This window comes from Symphodus melops (genome assembly GCF_947650265.1).
Source record: "Symphodus melops genome assembly, chromosome: 16".
Taxonomy (NCBI): domain Eukaryota; kingdom Metazoa; phylum Chordata; class Actinopteri; order Labriformes; family Labridae; genus Symphodus; species Symphodus melops.
This window is the reverse complement of record NC_136706.1, coordinates 23,489,578-23,511,873: the sequence shown is the minus strand read 5'-3', so window position 1 is coordinate 23,511,873 and position 22,296 is coordinate 23,489,578. Positions and strand designations below refer to the sequence as shown.

General features: G+C 44.9%; 2 protein-coding genes across 3 annotated transcripts; both read right to left on the bottom strand.

Moving 5' to 3' along the window:
* Positions 1-1,490: 1,490 nt before the first annotated feature.
* On the bottom strand, positions 1,491-17,417 carry LOC306837194 (stromelysin-3-like). Of its 2 annotated transcripts, XM_079364759.1 has the most exons (8): positions 17,034-17,417; positions 11,104-11,390; positions 5,051-5,194; positions 4,142-4,275; positions 3,508-3,722; positions 3,235-3,439; positions 2,716-2,976; positions 1,491-2,631 (listed from the first exon to the last, which is right to left on the bottom strand). In XM_079364759.1, the coding sequence occupies exons 1-8, from the start codon at positions 17,133-17,135 to the stop codon at positions 2,516-2,518; spliced, it is 1,464 nt and encodes a 487-aa protein (XP_079220885.1). In that variant the 5' UTR covers positions 17,136-17,417; the 3' UTR covers positions 1,491-2,515. The 2 variants fall into 2 exon arrangements, with proteins under 2 accessions (XP_079220885.1, XP_079220884.1); XM_079364758.1 differs by having other exon boundaries at positions 1,491-2,976.
* A 2,369-nt stretch (positions 17,418-19,786) lies between these two features.
* On the bottom strand, positions 19,787-21,559 carry LOC306837198 (tripartite motif-containing protein 16-like; the record flags this gene model as incomplete). Its single annotated transcript, XM_079364765.1, has 1 exon — positions 19,787-21,559. Exon 1 carries the CDS (start codon positions 21,455-21,457, stop codon positions 19,787-19,789), a length of 1,671 nt encoding a protein of 556 aa, XP_079220891.1. The 5' UTR covers positions 21,458-21,559.
* Between the last annotated feature and the right edge of the window lie 737 nt (positions 21,560-22,296).

Sequence of the window (22,296 nt, the reverse complement as noted above, 5' to 3'; positions counted from 1 at the left end):
TAGTTACAGCTACAAAATATGACCTGGTGCACGCATGCTCTCGCTTTAATTGACCTTGAGTACCAATTTCATGGAAGCGGGCAGTGGAACTGCTTCAGATAGAAGTGATTGTACCCGAGCTAAAAAGCCTCTGCATGTTTCTAATAAGCTCCAGCAGCAGAAAGCTGCTCAAACTAGGATCAATGTTGGAGATGATTTTGAAACATGGAGAGAGGTTAGAACGCTGAAAGCTTTACAGACCCATGCAGAGCTGGCTAAACACTGAAGCTACAGTGTCCACCACATGCAGAGCTGGCTAAACACTGAAGCTACAGTGTCCACCACATGCAGAGCTGGCTGAACACTGAAGCTACAGTGTCCACCACATGCAGAGCTGGCTAAACACTGAAGCTACAGTGTCCACCACATGCAGAGCTGGCTAAACACTGAAGCTACAGTGTCTCTACATGCAGAGCTGGCTAAACACTGAAGCTACAGTGTCCACCACATGCAGAGCTGGCTAAACACTGAAGCTACAGTGTCCACCACATGCAGAGCTGGCTAAACACTGAAGCTACAGTGTCCACCACATGCTGACTTGTGAGAGAGGAAGGGGCGGAGCCAGCTCTCTGTGATGATTAGAGTTTAGACTGCAGTACCCATTTTAAACACTAGGGGGCAGAGTTACAGACTGCTCGGTTAAGAAATGTTTGTTGCTCGCGGTATGAAAAATACACATTTTATTGTATCTTTCGTTTTTATTTTAAACAAAGAACTTCACATAATACAGACATGTTCTGACTTAAACAACTGAATATAACGGCAGAAAGATCGGTATACGCTGATAGCACATCAGAAAAAGATCTTATTGTTGTCAGACGTGTCGACAAATGGAAAGTTCCCAAGCTTTAAACTTGGACTTTTTGCAGACATGCCGCAACATATCTTACAAGTAGATGCATAATCAATGTCCTGCACTGATTAGAAACAGCAACACCAAACATACAAATGTAAAAAATGCACAGTAAATTAAACCAAAGTGAAGCTTTGTCTCCTTTCTCTGATCTGTACTGACACGTGAATTATGTCGGACCATTTAAAAAAAAAAAATCCTTACAAAATAAACTCTCAGCATGTTTCTCACAAAGGCACAACAACGACCAGAGAACGAAACCAAAGCTCTTCAACAGACAATGTGGACGATTGTATGGCTCTATCAAAATAATACAACGTGTAATGAAAGACAAAGATGTTCAGAAACTTGTATAATAAATGAGGTACTGGTTACACTGCCTACAGAACCTTAAATAGCACCTGGATATTCAAACACACAGCACAGAGATTCATTCTCAACATGCTGCTTTACATTTAGAAAAGGCTGTGTGTCCGAGTAGACTTAATATTGATGGGGTTGTTGAGCCCCGTTTCCAACCAAGCGGTCTGGTTTGGTTCAGTACGGTAAACCCTGATCTAACATGCATCTCCACAAGTCGACCTTACCCTGATAATTCAATGAGGAAGAAGAATGTGACACAGTGAACTAAGATCAATGATTCCTAGAGAGTTCTGAATCTTCGGGGTCGTCCATGGGGCGGGGCTAATTGTTGAAATTATTCTCCACAGGTTATTTAAATGTGCCGCTTTTTTGTGTTCATCCTTTGCTACTGCCGTTACAAGTGAAGTGAAGATTCTTTCGACCAATCAGCGGACTGCAGTGATTCTAGCTCCAACCTTTAGGGTCAGATTAGTACGCTTAGCGACCCAACAGAAGTGTACCAAAAGAGAACGCCGGTAACGTTCACTTATTTTGGTGCCAACTGTTGACAGTGGAAACGCCTGTATATCGCTCGTGTACCAAACTGAACCGGACCGCTTGGTGGAACACGTAATACCTTGTTGCCTGACAGAATCAGATAAGTTGTGGTGCAGAACAGTTTGCTTGATGTTTCAACTGTTAAATTGTTCCCAAAAAACAATCCGTACCGTCCTGCTTCTCATCTGTTCAGATGCCTTTAAAATAAGAGTATAACATAATTAGTGTGCGCTGATAAAGAAGATATTAAAATCAATGTGCAATACCCAGCAGGCAGCCAGTCATAGTACTATGAGACAGATTTGGCCAATCAGATTTTTGGGGGCCAGTGCCACCCATGCCAGTCCCTGGACTTGACCCGGGGTAACTGAACAGGAAATAATTTCTGGCTTAAAACTGGATGTGTGTTTATAACTTGTGTATTCGTTAGCTCGGAGGAACAGGACACTTTCCAGCACCTGTCTTCAGATCACAGATCATCTTGAAGGACAAACTCAGATGTTGCAGCTGTTGAATGACTGCCTCTTTGAGCTAAACACAGGAACCATTTGTGTCAGACACTGACTTTAAAAAGAGTTCGTTGTTATATTAAAGGAGTTTTCAGTCTTTTGAATGAATGATTTCAGCCCCAAACAGACACAATAATCTGTGGGAGGGATGAGGCTGACATCTTAAACCACTGCTCTCTGCAGCAGATGTTTGCATTTGAACTCATTTAGAAATTTAGGTGGAGCATCCAAAGAAGTCCATGCCGATGCTTCGGGGGTAGCCTCCAAGCACTTTTAGCGCCACGTGATCGAACTTCCAGTAGCGCGACCCGCTCAAGAAAGTGGCATAACCTGTCAGAGTGTGAGAAAGGCAACAGTCAGCGAAAAACTTTGAGAAATCAAAACGACAAATCCAAACTACGACATTGTCCTCACCATATTTGTCCCGAAAGGCGGCATCAATTCGACCGGGCACTCCTTCCCAATAATGGATGCTGTGAGGATGAAAACTGTCCACTTGGTTCTTCTGTGGATTGAAAGACCAGTACGAAGCAGACTTGAAGAAGTATACTTTCTCCTCATGGTTTTCCTCAAACTTCAGAGCTGCTTCGATATCTGTTATAGGAAGACCCAGCTGCCGCACTGAATCTGGTCCTGTGATCTTCCTCTCGGCATCAAACACCCAGTAGTTGTCACCTGTTGTGGTTGGGAAAACAGACAAATAAAACCAGTTATTTATGCCAATAATCTTTTACCGAAGTCCTGTGACAGATTTTCCTGAGATCTGAATCATCTAAATCTTTGTTTAGTCACTCAGCCATGAGAGCTTACTTATCCTTCTCCTTCCACCCAGAAGCCCTACACTTGAAGATATCACAGCCTTTGATATCAGCTGCATTCATATACAGCTCCAAATGAAGCCTTCCCAGTTTGCCACTGTGTATGATGACCAACCTTGAAAGAACCAGATGTTCCCAGTCTTGTCTTCATACGCTGCATCGATGGAATCAGGAATGCCACTCCAGTGGCGTGAAGCCAAGGCTGGATAGCCGGCTTCTAGATGCCCGTCACGAATACGCCAAACGTACCGTGACTTGAAGAAGAAGAGCTCTCCTCTGATCATGGACACGGCATCAAAGCTTGTTCTGCAGGCGTCCGGCTGGAAAACAACACAGTTGGACCATTTTTGTCTTTGGACTAAATACAACGGTTTTCCGATTGTCCTACCGTTCCAATGTCAATCTCATTGGTCTCCGTCATGTCGGGGGGCGCATGCAGAGGATGGCCATATAAATACTGGATGCCCCTCTTGTCGTCCTCGCTCAGCTTCAGAGGGTATGAGTCGCTGTAGAAAGGATTCATCACGGCATCAGGCTCCATGGAGTGCTGCAGACCCATGACATGACCGAACTCATGAGCCGCCACCTGCAGGAGGTCAGTGCCTAACAAGGGCGGGAAAATGATTAAGGACAGAAATGTTAGCTTGGTCAGGTTGGCCAATCAACGCTGAAGCTCTATCAACCTGCATGCACTCCTGAAATTTGTAAAAAATTGTAAGACTGCCTGCCCAAGAAATCTTCCTGAGCTGCTCTTTCAGCAGGAGATCTTCACTGTCGGACAAGATGAGGGGGTCTCGGGATATATTTTTTGCTTTTATATCAATGCTGCATGTACTTGGACACATCACAGTATTAGTGCAAGATTGCAATAGTCACATAGAAGTTGCAGGAGAAATGAATAATCTCCCCACCCCAAGGTCCGGATAAAGTCGGGTTACCAAATGTGGTTGTTTGCGTTCACCCTGACATTTCCAGGAGTTTTGATGTGTAAAAAAGGGTTAAAGTACCCCTGATTTACTCACCCACTTCGTTTCCAAATGTCCAATGCTCATCGTAGTCAAAGTGAACGTCTCCTTCTCTGTGGGTCCTGGGGAAAAATGCGTGGGCAAGGATTCCTCCAGGACCATCGAAGGGCAAGCTGTCACCATGCCAGTACCTGCCCAAGCAAATCTATTACTGTACACAAGCAATCTCCTATATCTGATACCATGCATCTAATGTCATTGTTATATTCTTACCATGCTGGTGTTTTATGTTAAAGCATAAAACCAAACTGGCATTGTAGATCAATTTGTTTCTTTGGTGCTCAGCATTGTTATGTAAGTAACTGATATAAGGTCGAAACATGGCTTGGCAGTAGTAGTTGTGAAACTCAAACGTAATGCTATACATGAAACGAGAGTTGTTATGACATGGAAATATCGTGAACCAAATGCCAAAATGACTTATCCGAGCTGATAAAAAATGTAGCCGGAGGCTGGTATTCAAAACGCTGCCAAACAAGGGCTGTATTGTATTCACTCAGGTAGTAATCTGCTCTTGGGCTTGGCTGGGATACACCTCATGTTGTTTTTCCTCAGTCACTCCGACAACAGGATCCAAAAGATTTATGTCTCAGTGCAGATTATAGAGATCATCAGGGAGACAGACGGCTACCCAAGGGTCTATTCAATTATTGGTTAAAATACCCTCATTTAAAATGAGAGTATGAAATACATTTCCTACAAGTCCTCCAGTTCTTGCAAGATAAAAAGTTATTCCTTTAGTTAGTCTCTGTATCCATGACAAGTTACCCCTAGTGTTTGGTAACTAAGTTGTTGTTATAGTTCAAACAAGGCGACGGATAGACTTAAAGTAGTTCAATAATACAAGCCAGGCACATGAGGTGGTCGACACTGGTGGATAAAGTACGCGCCACAAAGCCGTCTTACCTGTTGAAGTCAATTATGATGTCTGCTTTCTCAGTGATGACCTCTCTGAATGTAAGAGGAGTCACTTCACTCCAAACACCGAATGCCTCCTGAAGGACTCGCCGGACTCTGTCCTCACTCATCTGCCAGGGGAAACGCAGAATCCTGAAGGACACACGGGTGTTTTCAAAACATCAGGAGTGAACTCTACTTGCTTTTCAGTTAATTAGATAGTCAATAATAGCCAGAACAGGTATAAAGGAGTACATGTAGTACTTCTAGAAAGACATGTTCAAGGAAGCACGAACATGCACAAAGGGAGAACCGCATCTTAGACTGTATCAAAGGAGACTTATTGTTGAGGTCATGTAATGATCAGTAACTGTGGAGTGTATCCATTAAAGGCTTTAAATACATCTGGAGATCTTAAAGTATTGTCTTCATACCAATGGTCTGCCAGAGCACAATCTAGAAACCCATTGGCTATGGGAGCAACAGCGAAGTCTTTGGGGTTTCCTTCGTAGCCAGCGGTTATCAGTAATAGCTTACTTTTCCATTTAATGGCTGGTGTAGAGAAACATTTTATTTTTAGCTGCATTTTTATTCAGATATCTGTTTTAAGACGATCAAAGCCACCTTGGTATAATGTAGATACTGATAGGTTGCAGGATTGCGTCCTTGCTCTCCCACATGGACTGTGTTTCTGCATACGACCAACATCTGCAGAAATGCTGGTGGGGGATTTTATCCGCAATAAAAACACAACCTGAACTCTTACTATACTAAAATCTGATCCCACGCCAACAGACTCTTCATCTATACATTAAGGGCTTCCAGATGATCTAATTTTTTTCATTATTCCACTAAAATCAAACAAGCCGAACCACACTCTAAACCGACCTTTGGCTCCTTTTGTCCCCCCCCCCCCCCCCCCCCCCCCCCCCCTCTCTCTCTCCCCCCCCCCCCCCCCCCCCCCCCCCCTCTCTCTCTCTCTCTCTCTCATCTTGTCTCCAAATAAAGCATAAAAGCCCCAAAATAAACCTTAAAAAAATACTTGATACGATTAATCATTAAAATAACGTGGTTTTGAAAAGTATTGACGATATGTTAACTATAGCCAGAACATGTGTGATGCGTTGTTTTTTTCTTTTATCCATGTTTGATTCTTCCGGCTGAATCTTTAATCATTTGAGGTTGTTTAAGATGAGAATCTCTAAACCACGTAATCACTACAGTAGTCAAGCCAAAGTTGATAAAAGCATGAGTAACTGTTTCCAAGACGTCACATCTTTGATTTGGCCGAGGTTCTCAGCTCAAAGAGGCCGATCCAAACAAAACTGTCTGGTTAATTAAAATTCAATGAAACGTTAAAGACTACGCTAATACCTTTTTGTTCTCTAATTGTGCAAATTTAACGACGAGGCCCCAGGTGCATTGCTTTGGCTGGTGAAAGAGCGAGTTGGGCCAAATGTGATTGGTTTGGTTTTTATTGAGTTGTGTGGTGTCAAAGAGGCTGTTGGAGGCAGACGCTGTCAGATTGTTTATGAAATAAGAATCAAAATGTTTCTTGAAAAATGGAGCCATGGGGGGAACATGTCGAAGGAAAATAAACAAGGCCCTTAAATTGTGCTTTGGGGGATGCCACGTTAAACAAACTCATTGTGAGTTCAGCGTGTCAGCACCGATACCAGAGGTAGAATCACGTATCCAGGAGCATCGAGTTAAACAACCCGGAGGTTATTTAAACTGTGAACACCAAAAGTCTGATACATGCAGTTTTCATTACACAGCAGCACACACACACACACCTCGCCACCTGTTATGTACGAGGGAATCCCCCTTCACATTGTCAGTGATTCTCGCCGGAGGTGAAGGTGTTCATATTACATCCTGAGTTTCATGTCTGAGCTCGTCCACACGGCTCAACAATAAGACAGAAAACATTCTCTCTAACTCGCGTCTGTTAAAACAAAACTACTAGATTCACGCCCAGTGGAATGACAGACATGGATACCAAGACGATCAGGATGCAGATTCTGAGGATTTATTCTGAAGTTGGTGCTCTGCATCGTTGTGTGTAGTCATCTTACACCCAGGAACTTCCAGCGTGTAGATATTTTACTACCCCATTTCCACTAGAATCCGGATGCAGGTTGCGATGATTTGCAAAACATTGAAACCCTATATATAATTGAAAATAGCACAAAAACACCATGATAAACGTTGAAACCTGATTTTCATTGTTTTTGGAAACATTAACGGCCGATTTGAATTTTAAGCTGACAACATGCATCAAAAATGGAACAAAAGACTAAAGAAAGGTGTAAAACGCTCCAAAAATCACCTTGTTCATCATCTCAAGGTCAGTAAGGTAAAATGCAAAACTGATAATTGACATGTTAGGGTATAAAAAGAGCTTCGACAGAGAGGTGGACTCTTTCTGAAGTAAAGAGGGGACTGAAATATAGTGCAGGCTTTCTCTTAGTGTAGAGTTGAGTCTTGGGATCTACAGAACAATATTTTAAACAATTCAGATAAACTCATGAAATCTGTGTTTGCAGGGAAAAGGCATAAAACAAAAACAATGTTGAATGTCTGTGACGTTCAGTCCTTCAGGTGGCCGGTACTAAAAGAGACACAAGGCTGGAATGTCTCAGTAATTCATCATGGCATTAAGAGACGCTTCTCTTCAACAGGAAAGGCAGGAAACCCGGGCCCCAGGCCTGTGGGAAACTTCCCTAAGAGGGCTAGGAAACTTTATGTGCTAACTTTGAAATGATGGTAGGAAACTTTCCTCAGACGACTCATCTGAACGCGCTCACATTGTTGCGCTGCTGAATGAACGATGGTTGGCCCTATGTGAGTGGTGAGTTTTTGCTTCGGGCCCCAACAGAGTCGAGAATCGCCTCTGAATTCAGTCTGAATCTCGACCATGCAAAGAGTAGTCAAACAATGTGGTGACTGTGCATGACCCTGTCCTGACCTTTGACAAACAAGTCGCTGCTCTCTCTGTAAGTCATTACAATATGTTTTTTAAGGAAATTCTTAATGTTCAGACCCTGCCAGGAGAAAAAGTCTCTTCAGAGCGTGTTGTTCTCGTCTGTACACTGCCCCCTGGTGGGCAAAGTTTAAAAAGGCAAGTTGCAAAAGCTCAAAGTTGCTTATCTTACCTCAATGAGAATACAATTGAAAAAACTTCAGTCTACTAGTACAAGTGAGCGATGTTGTAATGCTGGAGTCGACACTTCTCAGGTTTTTACGAGACACTTGATGTACAGATGTATCTGCTGTCTGTTCTCACCTGGCTGCGATACAGATTTCCCCTCGGGGACAAGGGGGAAATACCCTACAGACTCATGAAACATGGGACACGATGGAAAACCGTCCACTGTGCCAATGGGGTGGTAATACACATAAGGTCTGTCTTGATGTTGAGAGTGGCGTGAGAGCTGTGTATCAGACGTGGGAAAGATGTAGATCTTGGGAACCCAAGCAAAAGTCAAATCAAGTTTATATAGCACATTTACAACAGCTGACCAAAGTGCTTTACATGCACTCAAACAGATACTTGACCTGGACTAGAAATAGTCAGGGACTCAAATTATCAAATGGGTAAGAAACAACCATTCTAATAAATAGATTGAGTAGGTCATGGACTTGGACCCATAGGAAAGAGTCAGGGACTCCTAAGAACCATGAACCACAGGACACATCATCAGTAGTGTACCTTTGAGTCACAGGCTGTTTCGGTCTGTTAACATTAGACTCCCTCATCACAGGAGGCCAACTACAGGGTGATCAAACCTCCGCTTGTGTCCCATGTCCAATCATGAGAACTGCCCAGTTGTTTAACTGGTGCAGCTCCTGGGACTATGCAAGGCAGGGGACGTCCTCTTCCCTGAGTCAAGCTCAGAGCGGACCGCATACCTACCATCCGAGTCTTTGTTCTGTGCCATACCAGTCATCCCTGCGGCGACACTGGTACAGCTGTCTTTTATAAAACTGGGTCTGTTTGTGTTTTTATTAATCTATGTTTTCTAATGGACTCCTGCGTCTGTTGAACAAGAAGACAATGATTACATTCAATATATATTTATATTTGCAGAGTGTCACATTTTTTGGGGGGGAATCAGGGTGGTATGTCCTGGTGTCATGATGTTTCTGGTTAGTTTTTGATGAATGGTTATTCCTTTGCAGTGAGAACAGCAACATAACGCTGTTCCAATTCCCTTTTCAAGGAATGGTTTATTAAGTCCAGACCACATCTTTAGCTTAGCTTAGCTTGTTGCTCCCTGTAATCATGAATATAAATTAACTCCAGAAACTCACTCTGGTCAGAAAGAAGTTTACAGCTTTGTTTTGAACTTCTGTCCTCAGTGTGTTTGAATTACAGCCCCACAAGTTAGGAATCTAGTTTTTGTTTTCTTTAAAGTAGAGTTTGTGTGCCTCACTGTATTGGATATTCAGGGTCAGGGGTGGAACATGTTTGGAGTATATACTTCATCTCTGACAGGATTATTCAACAAGGCTTTTTGACCGTCTTAATGATAACGTGATCTTTTTAAGTGGCTGAGAAGAAGACAATAGCACGGAGAAATGTAGAAAATGTTTTTGTAATCCTTTTTTTTTCCCAGAAGGGAACCCAGAGATCTTCTGCTTTATACCATCTAATCCAGGCAGCGATTACAATGTCAGCACGTCGTAATTAGGAAAATAGTTTAGTTATATCCAAACAAACAAGGTCACATTGTTGTCAAGTTGAAACGTGTTTGAGCTGGTGACGAGTGATTTTGATGCCTTAATGGCGGTGCAACACAAGCTGTAAACACAACACTGTTTTTTTACTGGGGTTCAAACCTCCTCAAAGATTCCCAGATGCGTCAAGGTGAGCTACATGTGTGAACGCCAAACAGACACATCTTTCATCCGAGCTTTACCCAGATTCTTTCCCTGCCTGACCCACACGGGGAACTCTGCATGGAGCTGAAGTTGGGATGAGTCGATGTGTGAATGCACCCGAGAAAGAGGGCGTGGCCTGATTATATTTATATCCTGAAGTTGCTGCTCGACGGGTGTGATCGTTGGAGCTGCATCATTCTCTCTATTCTCGTTGTTATTGTGACCACATCCAATCCGACAGTACATTGATCTAAACGCACCGGACTGTCGTTTTAACGTGTTTGGGCCGCGACCTGCCTTGTTGAACGCGTCACCTCCCATCCGACAGAGAAAACTTGACCCTGTGAGGGATCTTCAGATATACTTCAGACGCAGGCCGGCAGACTGAAACTTTACTGAAACCTTTAAGAGAGCATGCATGTGTGAAATCAGCTGCTGATGTATAACCTATGTGGTAAACCTATCAGATCCACCTGTAGACATAGTTACACCACACTCGGACTACTTTTTTACTGCTCACAGTTTACCTGGACCGTTTTCTGAATCTCTTCTTTTTTACTGAACTCTGCCTCATATAAGTCTGCATTCTGTGTCTCTATAGATAAAATATGTTTTGCAAACGAGACCACAGTGTCATCTGCACAGTGTGAGTAAAACCACAGCGTTGGGTGTTTGACGGCTTTTTGTCGAGCTTGCATTTTTGTGAGCTCAGTGAGTGGAGCGGCGTGCACGTGAGGCGCAGTGAGCAGCTGCTGCGGCTCTGCAGAGTTTCTCTTTTCGTACTTTTCAGAATGTGTTTCCAGTTATCGCCAGAGTTTTACTGCTGACTTTGAGACGCTCTTTCAAACACTGTATACTGTGCTCGTTTGTCATTTCTGCATTCCTCCGTCAGCCTCTCAGAAGGTTTTTATAAACACAGTCTGATGCAGCCACAGGACGTAAACACAAGCACGCCGTCACCGACACCAACAGGATGACGGGATTCAGAACCCTGCTGCCGCCACACTGACCACACGGGTAAACATGTGACAAATAACAATGACTAAACAATAATAATTATCCAGCACTGAGACGTCAAATTACAGGACAACTCACAGTTCATTTAACAGAAACTCTGACAAACACTTTAAACCCAAAAGCCTTTAGATGCAGGAGACTCTCAGAGACAGACTGACTTGTAAGTGAGGTCCGTCTTGTCCCAGCGTCCTCCGAACAGAGCGAACCTCTTCCTGCGCTGCTGTCGGCTCAGACCGCCCTTCTTCTTCTTCTTCAGGTGGAAGTCGGACAGCTCCACCTGGGTTAAGGCGGGGTAGTCTGGGACTCCGCAGCGAGGACGCTTCCAGAAGTCGGTGTCGTTTTTGGACCCGGGTACGGTTTTCAGACGCTGGTCTTTGTTCAGAGTGTCCTGCTCATGTTTCCCCCTCTTCTTCACCCCGACGTGGCTGCTGCTGTGATCCCATCCCTGCAAACAAAAACACCACGACCAAGAGACAGACGCTTAGTCAACCATTCAAAATGACTGAATCTTTATTGGCTATAACGATGATGAACACGTTCTCCTTTCTAACTGGAGTCAGCGTTACGCTGATGATAGCATCTTATTGAACACCGCCTGCAGACGTCTCCATTTAAAGCACCAAACACACAGAATATATTGATGCTTTTTACAGGAACTACACGTTCATGTTCTTATCTGATCAATGCTCATGGTCACATGGACTGTAGACAGAGAGGCGGGGTCAGAGGTCAGCTCGCCTGTTTGATCTGTACCACTCTTTGATTACGCTCAACAAGTTCAATCACATGAAGTATTTAAAGCAGCAGACTTCAGGAGGGAGGTGTGTGTGTGTGTGTGTGTGTGTGTGTGTGTGTGTGTGTGTGTGTGTGTGTGTGTGTGTGTGTGTGTGTGTGTGTGTGTGTGTGTGTTTGTGAAAACAGCTGAAGTCAGTCCTTCAAATAGCTAGTTTGGACATAGTTGAAGTTCAGCTCATTTGTCTGGGACTTTCACAGCGATGCCCCTGATAACCTGTGATTATCGGCTCAGCCCAGGTTTACAGACGCTGAGTGGGCTTTTTAACGTCCAGAAGATCTGTATACACACACGTCTGTGAGGGACGCATGTGTGTGTGTGTATGATGCATGTGTGTGTGTATGATGCATGTGTGTGTGTATGATGCATGTGTGTGTTTGTGTGTGTATGATGCGTGTGTGTGTGTGTATGATGCATGTGTGTGTGTATGATGCATGTGTGTGTGTATGATGCATGTGTGTGTGTGTATGATGCATGTGTGTGTATGATGCATGTGTGTGTATGATGCATGTGTGTGTGTGTGTGTCTGATGCATGTGTGTATGTGCGTGTATGATGCATGTGTGTGTGTGTATGATGCATGTGTGTGTATGATGCATGTGTGTGTATGATGCATGTGTGTGTGTATGATGCATGTGTGTGTGTGTATGATGCATGTGTGTGTATGATGCATGTGTGTGTATGATGCATGTGTGTGTGTGTGTGTCTGATGCATGTGTGTATGTGCGTGTATGATGCATGTGTGTGTGTGTATGATGCATGTGTGTGTATGATGCATGTGTGTGTATGATGCATGTGTGTGTGTGTGTGTCTGATGCATGTGTGTGTGTATGTGTGTGTGTATGATGCATGTGTGTGTTTGTGTGTGTCTGTGTGTATGATGAATGTGTGTATGTGTGTGTGTATGTTTGTGTGTGTGTGTGTATATAAATATATGATGCATGTGTGTGTATGATGCGTGTGCTTGTGTGTGTGTGTTTGATGCATGCGTGTGTGATGCGTGTGTGTGATGCGTGTGTGTGTATGATGCATGCGTGTGTGATGCGTGTGTGTGATGCGTGTGTGTGTATGATGCATGTGTGTGTGTGTGTGTGTGTGTGTGTGTGTGTGTCTCGGTTATAAATGAAACAGCTTTCATTCTAAGGTTTCTGTATAAACATGTGCGCGCTGTGTGTTGATCAGATATCAGACCACCTACAGTCTCTGCTGAGCTTCTGTCATAAAGACAGAAAGAATCTGCAGCATAAATCTCCCGGCGATGTTTGTGATCAAATGAAAGCAGCTGCGCTCTTTGTGCTCTGCAGCTGAAGGTGAAACAAACAGGATTAGTCCGACTTCACAGACAAAAGGTCACGTTAAGCTCGAACCCCGTACAGGGCTGAGTCACTCTCCTCCGCCCTCTGCTCAGGGTAATTAAGGTCCCATGTATTGATTAATTGCCCCTCATGATTATCAAGCAAACACGAGATCAATGAGAGGACTTTGATGTTTCTGAAGCGCTCCAAGGAAAAGGATTAAAGTCAATATTTGTTGTGTAGCGTGAAACAACACAGAGCCACACTCGGCCTGAGTCATCGTGCGGGTGAGTCATGTGGGTCAAATCCAGCCGTTCCTTCTGCTGTTTACTACACTGATACGTTTAAACGTGTGCGACCCTGACACTGAAGTCCAGTCTGCAGGGACCTGCGTCTGGGAGCAGAGGATCGTGGGTTCAAGTCCCTGTGGGAGTCAGATCTGGAATTTAGTCTGAGCACTGTCGAGGTTCCCTCAAGCAAGGCACTGAGCCCCTCTCCCCCCGTCTACGGAGCGCTCGCTGTGTGCTGCTTACACAGAGTCCCTCGCCATGATGACAGTTGATTCATTTTGTGTTTAGATTTATTTTGGGTCTCTTTGTGCCTCCATCTTTAGACAGGACACTGGAGAGTGGGACGTGACGTGGTAAAGGAGTCACAGGTCTGAGTGGAATCCGGGTCGCCCACCTGGAGGACCAGAGCGTGCACACATGAGGTGTGCATGGATACCGACGCGAGTGAACGAGAGAGAGAGAGAGAGAGAGAGAGAGAGAGAGCGAGCACTGTAGTGAAACATTCATTGCCGTTCAGACTGTGGAGGATTCTTGGTCTTTAAAAACAATAGCAGCTCAGTATTAGGGGGGAGGGGCTTCTATTTTAGTTGATCTTATTGTTTTGTTTTAGGTACGCACAGAGGCTGCAGCTTTTGGGGCCCCAGACCCGTGAGGGGCCCCAAAGCAGCAGCAGATGGGGCTCCATCACTCGCTCTGGTCGCCCTGCTGAACGTCGGCTCCTCAACAGGCTCGAGGATCGACACTTGTCAGGAAACAGGATTTTTATTGTCTGTTTGGTGGAAGCGTTCTGCTCGTCGTTTATATCTGGACACTTTCTGATCACATTTGAGCTGCTCTGGATGTTTGCAGGGAAAGCTTCTGTGTGCAGAGCAGAAGAGAAGTGATGCAGTACAACAACACAACGCTTTCTGCCAGGAAAAGAAAATATGTCATAACTTCACTAGTCTAAACAGTTAGCCCATATTTGCTCTCATACACTGTGCTCTTCTTTGTCCTCAGACAAGAGCTGATTGATTCTGAGATTGCTGCAATCTAAAACCAACTCAAACAGGTTTGAGTGTGGGCACCACAGACCCTGATGACAGCGGACCGTGTGGTGGCTCCGGCTCCGGAGAGTTCCGGAGGTTTGCAGCGACATGTTGAGCTGAGTGACAGAAACAGGGAGAGCGTTCTGGCTGTTTCATCCAAACACAGAAACACAGAGTGAAGTGTTAAAACAACGGTCGGCTCTGATGGGGTGATCCTGCAGACATGTCACAGCAGGACGCTGCGGTTTGTGCGTCTCTCCCGAACTGACGTGCCCGAGCTTTAACCCACATGAAACTCTGTCTACAGAGAGGGGGGGGGCTATGGGGGGGGGGGGGGGGGGGGGGGGGGGGGGGGGGGGCATTGTTGTTTTATCTAAGAGGTGGCATCTGCTCCATCAGGGAGTCTTTGTCACTCAAACATTTAAATTCAGTGTCCTGCAAGTTTGAACACGCAGAGGACGTGAAAAACTGCTACACATGCAGACACACACACACACACACACACACACACACACACACACACACACACACACACACACACACACACACACACACACACACAGAGCGGCATCACACACAGTAAGCAGTCTGGAAAGTCCCCGTTCAGTCATGACATCAAGCCGCCTGTGTGTGTGTGTGTGTGTGTGTGTGTGTGTGTGTTTGCAGGGGGCCTGTGAGGATGCTGAGTCTTATTTGACTCCCTGAACAACACAGCTGGATCCGATCTCACACAGCTGCAGGGAGACGAGATCAACGATGCACCAAAAGGAGGAAATCTGCCAAGGGTAAATATTTAACACAAGAACTCTTAAATATCCTCGAGTGTTGTGAGTGTTGTACACAAAGCTGCAGCTGGTGCCAAGTGCGGGAAATGTTTGCAGGATAGAGAGGGATTAGCATGCAGGGAGCTGAACCCTGCAGCAATGATGAAGGTGTCAGTAAAGTGTACTTTGTTCCTGTGAGCAGGGCATGCACACACACACACACACACACGCACACACGCACGCACACACACACACACACAGCTTCTGCAATAAGACGGCTGAAAAGAAGCAAAGCAGGTGAAAAACACTGGAGGCGGCTGCTTCCAGTTCAGAAACACTCAACTGTTTATAAAAGGAAGTGAAGCTATCTCAGGTCAGCTGCAGGAAATGTTGGACTCTATAACCAGAGGAAACATGGATGATATATCACAGTTATGGCTGCCATCTTGGAAATGTTGTCACAGTTTCTTTTTTATTGTTAAAGTTGTTTTTTGGGGGACTTTTAAATCGGACAGCTGAAGAGAGACAGGAAGTGATTAGAGGAGGGGGGGGGGGGTGACATCATGTAGCAAAGGCATGTGGAGGGATTTGAACCCACACCCACTGACACAAAGACTGTCCCTCTGTGGAAGATCATCACCAGGCTCCCACACTTTTCTAATCTGACCCGTTTTAGAGCACAGACGTGAGAGCTGATTCAGACAGTGATGACATCACACTGAGTCTCTTTTTAAAGTATATTATGGGTTAAATGTCGTCATAGGAAAAGTTAAAGACACACTCTTTATAAACTATTACCGTTAACGTTGTTGTCATGACAACAAGACCTGGAGCACTCTGCAAGGCGTCGGCACTTCAGGAGCTAAAATGAGCAACAGCCATAAATGTAACTGTGACTTTCAAATACACACAATGACAAACACTGTGTGCTTTATTTTATCTGCTGTTTTCCCACATCGCTCAGTGAAAGCACTGCAGCGTGTTCAGAGGTTAACAGGACAGATTTCAGGGGGGGGGGTCTGCGCTTAAATTTGATTTTATGAACTTAAAAAAGAACTTAATAAATCCCATCAAGAAACATCATTTGTACCAAAATGAAAAGTTAAATACGTTCATTTCCTCTCAAAGGTGAACTGGTTGAAGTTTGAGAAAGTCTCTGCACCGGCTGTCGAGGCTTGACTGAACATTTGAAAGATTAATCTGTCAACAAAAAAGTCTCCTTCTGTGTCTTTTTAAGCACTCAAACGTCTCGGCACTCTTGTGAATAGCAGTAGTGAATCGTGCTGCGGTTGGATCAGCTCTGCAGCCTCTCTGAATGCTGCACAGAGAAAAGTCTGGAAGGAGCAGAGCGCAGGCTCATCTGCTGTTTTCTGCTTTTCCCCTGAGTCAGCAAACAAGCAGCGGGTTTCATCCTCCGCCGGGTGCCAGACGACTTGCCTCTGCTTGTTTAATCTCACTGTCTATCTCACACTGTTGACAGATATACCGGAAAGTCAGACGGCATCCAAAGTTTCAGAAGTTTCAAACAAAACAAAACAAAAACGAGTCCTTTCCTCGCTTCAAGTCGACGACAGAGCGTGCAGAATGCTCCTGCATGCAGGGGAGAGAAGAGTGTTTCCAAAAAACACCATTTCACTGATTCAAAGTGTGAAATCACTGCACCAGTTCACAACTCTTCCTGCTTTCAGATATTTCACTGCTGCAGCTTCATTTCTAAACAGTGAAGAATCACAATGTGTCAGAGATAAACTTCCAATCTGTCATAACAAACATGAGCTCAAAGCACGCTGCCTTCTTTTCTCACCTGATCAGGTTCAATGAAACTCAACTTTACTGACATGAAACGCGTCCGTCTCTCTCTCGCCTCCTCTCATCTGCACATTTGATTTTCAACCTCTCGCTCTGTGTGTTGGACTCACCTGCAGCTGTTTGTGCTTGCTGCCGGTCCTCCGCTCGTGTACAGGCAGAGAGTGAACACAGAGGAAAAGGTGCAAAGCCAAGATGCTGCTGCAGAACATCATCTTCTCGCTCAGCTGGCACAGACACAGTGAAGCAGAGCGCGCGGCGGCGGAGGAGGAGGAGGAGGAGGAGGCTCAGTGAAGGCTGCGCACTGAGGAGGACGAGTGTGGAGGAATGAATGACAGCAGGGGATCTTATAGCCTGCAGCCGGCTTTCTTTGTCCTCTTTAAATTACACTTTTACGAGTCTGCTCAACTAGCTCTCCTTGATTTAACCCTTTCCCTTCCACACTCACAGAGATCAGGAGGGAGAGTGCAGATGACACACGGCTGAGAACAGAAACAGTCTGAGACAGTCAGCACCTTTGAAAGGTTTCTTCAAAGTCTGGCAGATTAGGATTTTTTTCACTTTGTGATCCTATTTAAAGTTGTTCAGGTCACAGCTTCTCGGGATGCAAATGATCTTTATCATCTTTAAAGTTTTGTTGAATCTACAGATGTTGAGAGTAAATCCCTTCTGCAGTCTGTATGACAGACAGGTGCAGAGGAAGAATCATCCAAAGACGAGAGAGGAGAAAACTCACAATGTCCTTCATCAGACAAAGTATGTTTCAGTCAGCAGACCTGCAGCAGAGAAAGCTGGAAGCTGTTTTCATATCTGATGGAGTCAAAGAGAAAACAACAAACTCTCAGCTGGCAAATCTCAAAGATCTGACAAATATTTACATATTTCTCAAAACTACTCGTCTTCTGCCTTTCAGTAAACCCTCTCTCCATTTAGATCTTCAAACCTTCCTGAGATTTGTGATTGGTTCTGAGCACTGTGGTTAAAAAAAAAAGGCTCCGTCTTTTTTCTACTTCTGAATGTTTCAACAGCAGTATAAAACATGACATGATGTGTAAAACATCTCAGTGACATCATTCATTGGGTGACTCGAGAAGAGATTTGAGGTTCATGGATGCAGCCTCTCGTAAAAGTCAAAGAGGAGCCTTCCAACGCGCTCACTTGCAGTCCAGTCTGTGGCATTATTAGACATCATGCAGTCACATACGCTCTGTGCTCACTGAGCCATCTGTTGAACACACTGACTCCTTCCTGTGTGAGCCGTGCGTCTGCTCCACAGGTTAACCACAGCTCGTGAGTGGAACAATCGATCCTCTGTCTCCCGTCAGGTTTCCTCGTCTGATGTGTTGAATCGGTGAAATCACACCAGCTGCTGCTCCCTCTGTCTGGAAGGGCTCAGTGCAGGCTCTTTGTGTGAAACAGCCTCAGCCTGACAGGAGAGAGACTGTGCAGCTGGAAGACACAGATTTATGTTTGATAACAGAGACGATTCATCATGAAGTGCTTCACACGCCGACACTTGATGCTGTCTGAGCTTGAACACACCTTTTATAGATTCAGAGGTCCGGGTTGTGTTTCAGCTCAAAGAGTCTGAGCTTTACAGAAAGACACTATGTGTGTTCATACTACTGTGTGTCCCTGCAGGGGGCGCTGGAGTCCCCTTTGTGTTCCTGCAGGGGGCGCTGGAGTCCCCTGTGTGTTTCTGCAGGGGGCGCTGGAGTCCCCTGTGTCCCTGCAGGGGGCGCTGGAGTCCCCCGTGTGTTCCTGCAGGGGACGCTGGTGTCCCATGGATGGGATAACTTTGAGTCAACCTAACGACAGACTGAGAGCTGGAGCTGAGGCGGGATTTAAGCCTCCTGACAAACCTGTCCATCAACTCAGCTACACGCATTATTGTGAATAACTCTGATCCTTCCTCCAATCAAAACTGCTGAGTCATCAAAACATTCCCCCCGTACAGTGTGTGTGGATGGAGACATGAGCTAATCACACCTATTTGGTTTTTTGAAGCAGGCTGTAAACATGTTCATGTCTGCTGTAAAAACAGGCTTTTTGAATGGGTGTGTATGTGACTTCCTGTGCTGCTGCAGCCAGCCTCTAGTGGACACTCCAGGTACTGCAGCCAGCCTCTAGTGGACACTCCAGGAACTGCAGGATTTAATACTTCTGCATTGAATCATTAGAATTCAATCAAATTAATCACATTTCTTGCAATATCTGTTTTTCCATCCTTCCTGCAGTTATAAACAAACTACCTGAGAAACAAGTGAAACATGAAACAGCTGCAGGACAAGTCATGAATAAGAACAACAGGAGTCCATTAACACCCAATCATCTGTTTATTGACTGATCCCAGTTTGATTTACACTCCATGTTTTCCTGTCGGTATATAACACAGGACGCCTCCTTCGTACACTCACAGAAACACAACTAAAAGACATTTACACACTTTAACACCCAGGCAGCAAAGATTCTAAAAGTAGAAGTGAAGGAAAAAGGTTGAAAACATTTTGACTCTTAAGAGCAAAAAAACAACAACAAACTGTTCAACATTTAAAGTTATTATATGTAGAAGTTTTACACTAAAATATCAACATTCATCACCATGTTATATATGTTGTTGTTGAGTACTAACATCAACTCAAATATTTACACCAAAACAACATGTTTATCGTTGCCATGGAAACACCAGATGTTATGCAAAATACGGCTGTAAATGAGGCTCTTTTGTCCACCTGTTTTTTTCTGATTGTTTATTTTCATATTCTTTTAATCCCGTGAGGTAAATTCTGGGTCACACTTAGAGACGTGCTTCTCTCACACTCAGACCAGAATCACACACATCTGCTGTCTCTAAAATGACTTCTGTCTATTTCAGTTTACACACCTCAGCAGAGTCTCCAACAGGATAAACAAAGAATCCAGCATGTAGAGGCTGAGTGAATGTGGTCTGGACTCTGTGGAGGAGAGTCATGGTTTCAGAGATGCTGTAGAAGGACAGAATACCTGCTCTGTGATCCAAGTACACTCCTACTCTGGAGGACTGAGGACCTGAGACAGGAGTCTGGACTTTGTTGTGATAAAAGTTATAACTGCTGTTGTCACAATCTAACCTCCAAGATTTGTCATTTAATCCAAACAAACATTCATGTGAGTCTCCTGCTCTGCTGATGTTCTTGTATGTGACTGCTACACAAACTCTTCCTCTCCTCTCCACCTCCCAGTAACAACGTCCAGTCAGACTCTCTTTACTCAGGACCTGATCCCAATAAGTGAATCTGTCTGGGTGACTAGAATAAGACTGATGTTTACTCACTCGTGATACTTTTCTACTCTGATCAGATAATAACAGATATTTGTATGCTGTGTTTGGATCCAGTGTGATGTCACATGAATATTGTAAGAACTCAGCTCTGGTCATGTTTTCTGGTCCTGACAGTAAAACATCCACTTGAGTCAGTGTCTGTGAGATGTTTGTCCATTTGTCTGTCAGGACGTCCTGTAGTTTATCTCTGACTTCTGACACAGCTGCTGTCACGTCCTCAAAGTACCTCAGAGGACGGATCTTGATGCTGGATGAGTGTGTAGATTCACTGAGTGCTGACACTGAGGGGTAGTCCTGTAGAAACTGGATGTGGTCCTGTGTGTGTGACAGCTTCTCCAGTTCAGCGTCTTTCCTCTTCAGCTCAGTGATCTCCTGCTCCAGCTTCTCCTGACGCTCTCTGACTCGACTCACTTCAGTTTGCTGCTGGGATCTGACCTGCTGCGTCACATCAGAGCGTCTTTTCTCCATGAGACGGATCAGCTCAGTGAACATCTTCTCACTGTTCCTCACTGTTTTATTAGCAGAGCCATTGATGGCCTCCACCTCCTGTTGGAGCAGCTTCACATCTTTCTCTCCGTCCTGGATTCTCTGCTGGATGTTTAGTCGACTCACCTCGAGCTCTCTCTGCTTCTCGCTCCTTTCTGCTGCAGCTGAGACTGTGTCGTGACCTTTGTGTTCGTCCATTAAACAGAGATAACAGATAGACTGCTGATCAGTACGACAGAACATCTTCATCACCTCATCATGACGAGAGCACACGTTCTCCTGGAGCTTCTTGGACGGCTCCACCAGCTTGTGTTTCTTCAACGGAGCTGCTTCATAATGAGGCTGGAGGTGATTCTCACAGTAAGAGGCCAGACACTGCAGACAGGACTTACAGGCTTTCAGTTTCCTCCCGGTGCAGACATCACAGGCCACGTCTTCAGATCCAGCATAGCAGAGATCAGCAGGAGCAGCTTGGAGTCCAGTCTTCTTCAGCTGCTCCACTAAATCTGCCAACATGGTGTTTTTCTTCAGGACAGGCCTCGGTATGAAGTCCTGTCTGCACTGAGGGCAGCTGTAGACTGCTTTATAATCCTCTTTATCCCAGTGTCCTTTAATACAGTCCATGCAGTAACTGTGTCCACAGGGAACAGTCACCGGATCCTTCAGGAGATCCAGACAGATGGAACAAGAAAGAGTTTCCTGGTCCAGCTGAACTCCTTTCTGCGCCATTTCTCCTCTCGGTAACAACGACTGTGTGAGATTCACTTCCTCATAACTGAAACTAGTTTCACCTGTTATCCGATAAGCATGTGACTGTGCAGCTCTGGTTGGTTACACCCATCCATAAACTGTAGATCTGAAGGGGAGGGAACCAGGAAGTATGGCGACAGAGTGCAGCAGGCTGTGTGTGAGAGCAGGAAGAAGAGGGAGGGCTGATCAAACTATGATTCATTCCAGGAAGAGGAGCTAAGCTGAAAGATTCAACTGAGTTTCCTCGTTTTCAGAGAAGCCTCAGTTAAAAACTGCTCCACATTTAAGAAGTTTGAGGGAATAAATACTTCTTCCTTCTCTCTTTAGATCAGCCCTGCTCAGAACGGGCTGTTTCTGTAGCTTTAAATATGTAAATGTGCTGTGTCTGACCACGCCCCCTCTCTGGAATGACTCGGGTGTGCTCTGTGCTTTCTCGCTCCATGTCCTATTGTTTACGGTGAGAAGGCGGAGGAGGCTGCCCCCATAAAGTCATGTTACTGGTTACAGAATGAGTTCTGAATGTCCGGTTGGCACTTGTGTCGATCCTGTTCGAGAGTCAAGTGTGAAGCTCGAACAGCAAGTGGGTCCTCTGACAGGAAGTGGATCCTTTGTTGTGATGTTCTGATAGAAACTCCTTTCGGTCGCTAAGAGGATAGAAATGAATAAGTCAGTGTAACAGAAAAGTCCACAAAGAACAGCTTGTTTTTATCTCAATAGATTGCAGTGTTTTGATCACCTCTGGGTTACTATATACTGATGCTGTCGTGCTGCAGATACTACAAGTTCCCCTGAACTTCCTGCGTCCTATTTGACTCAGT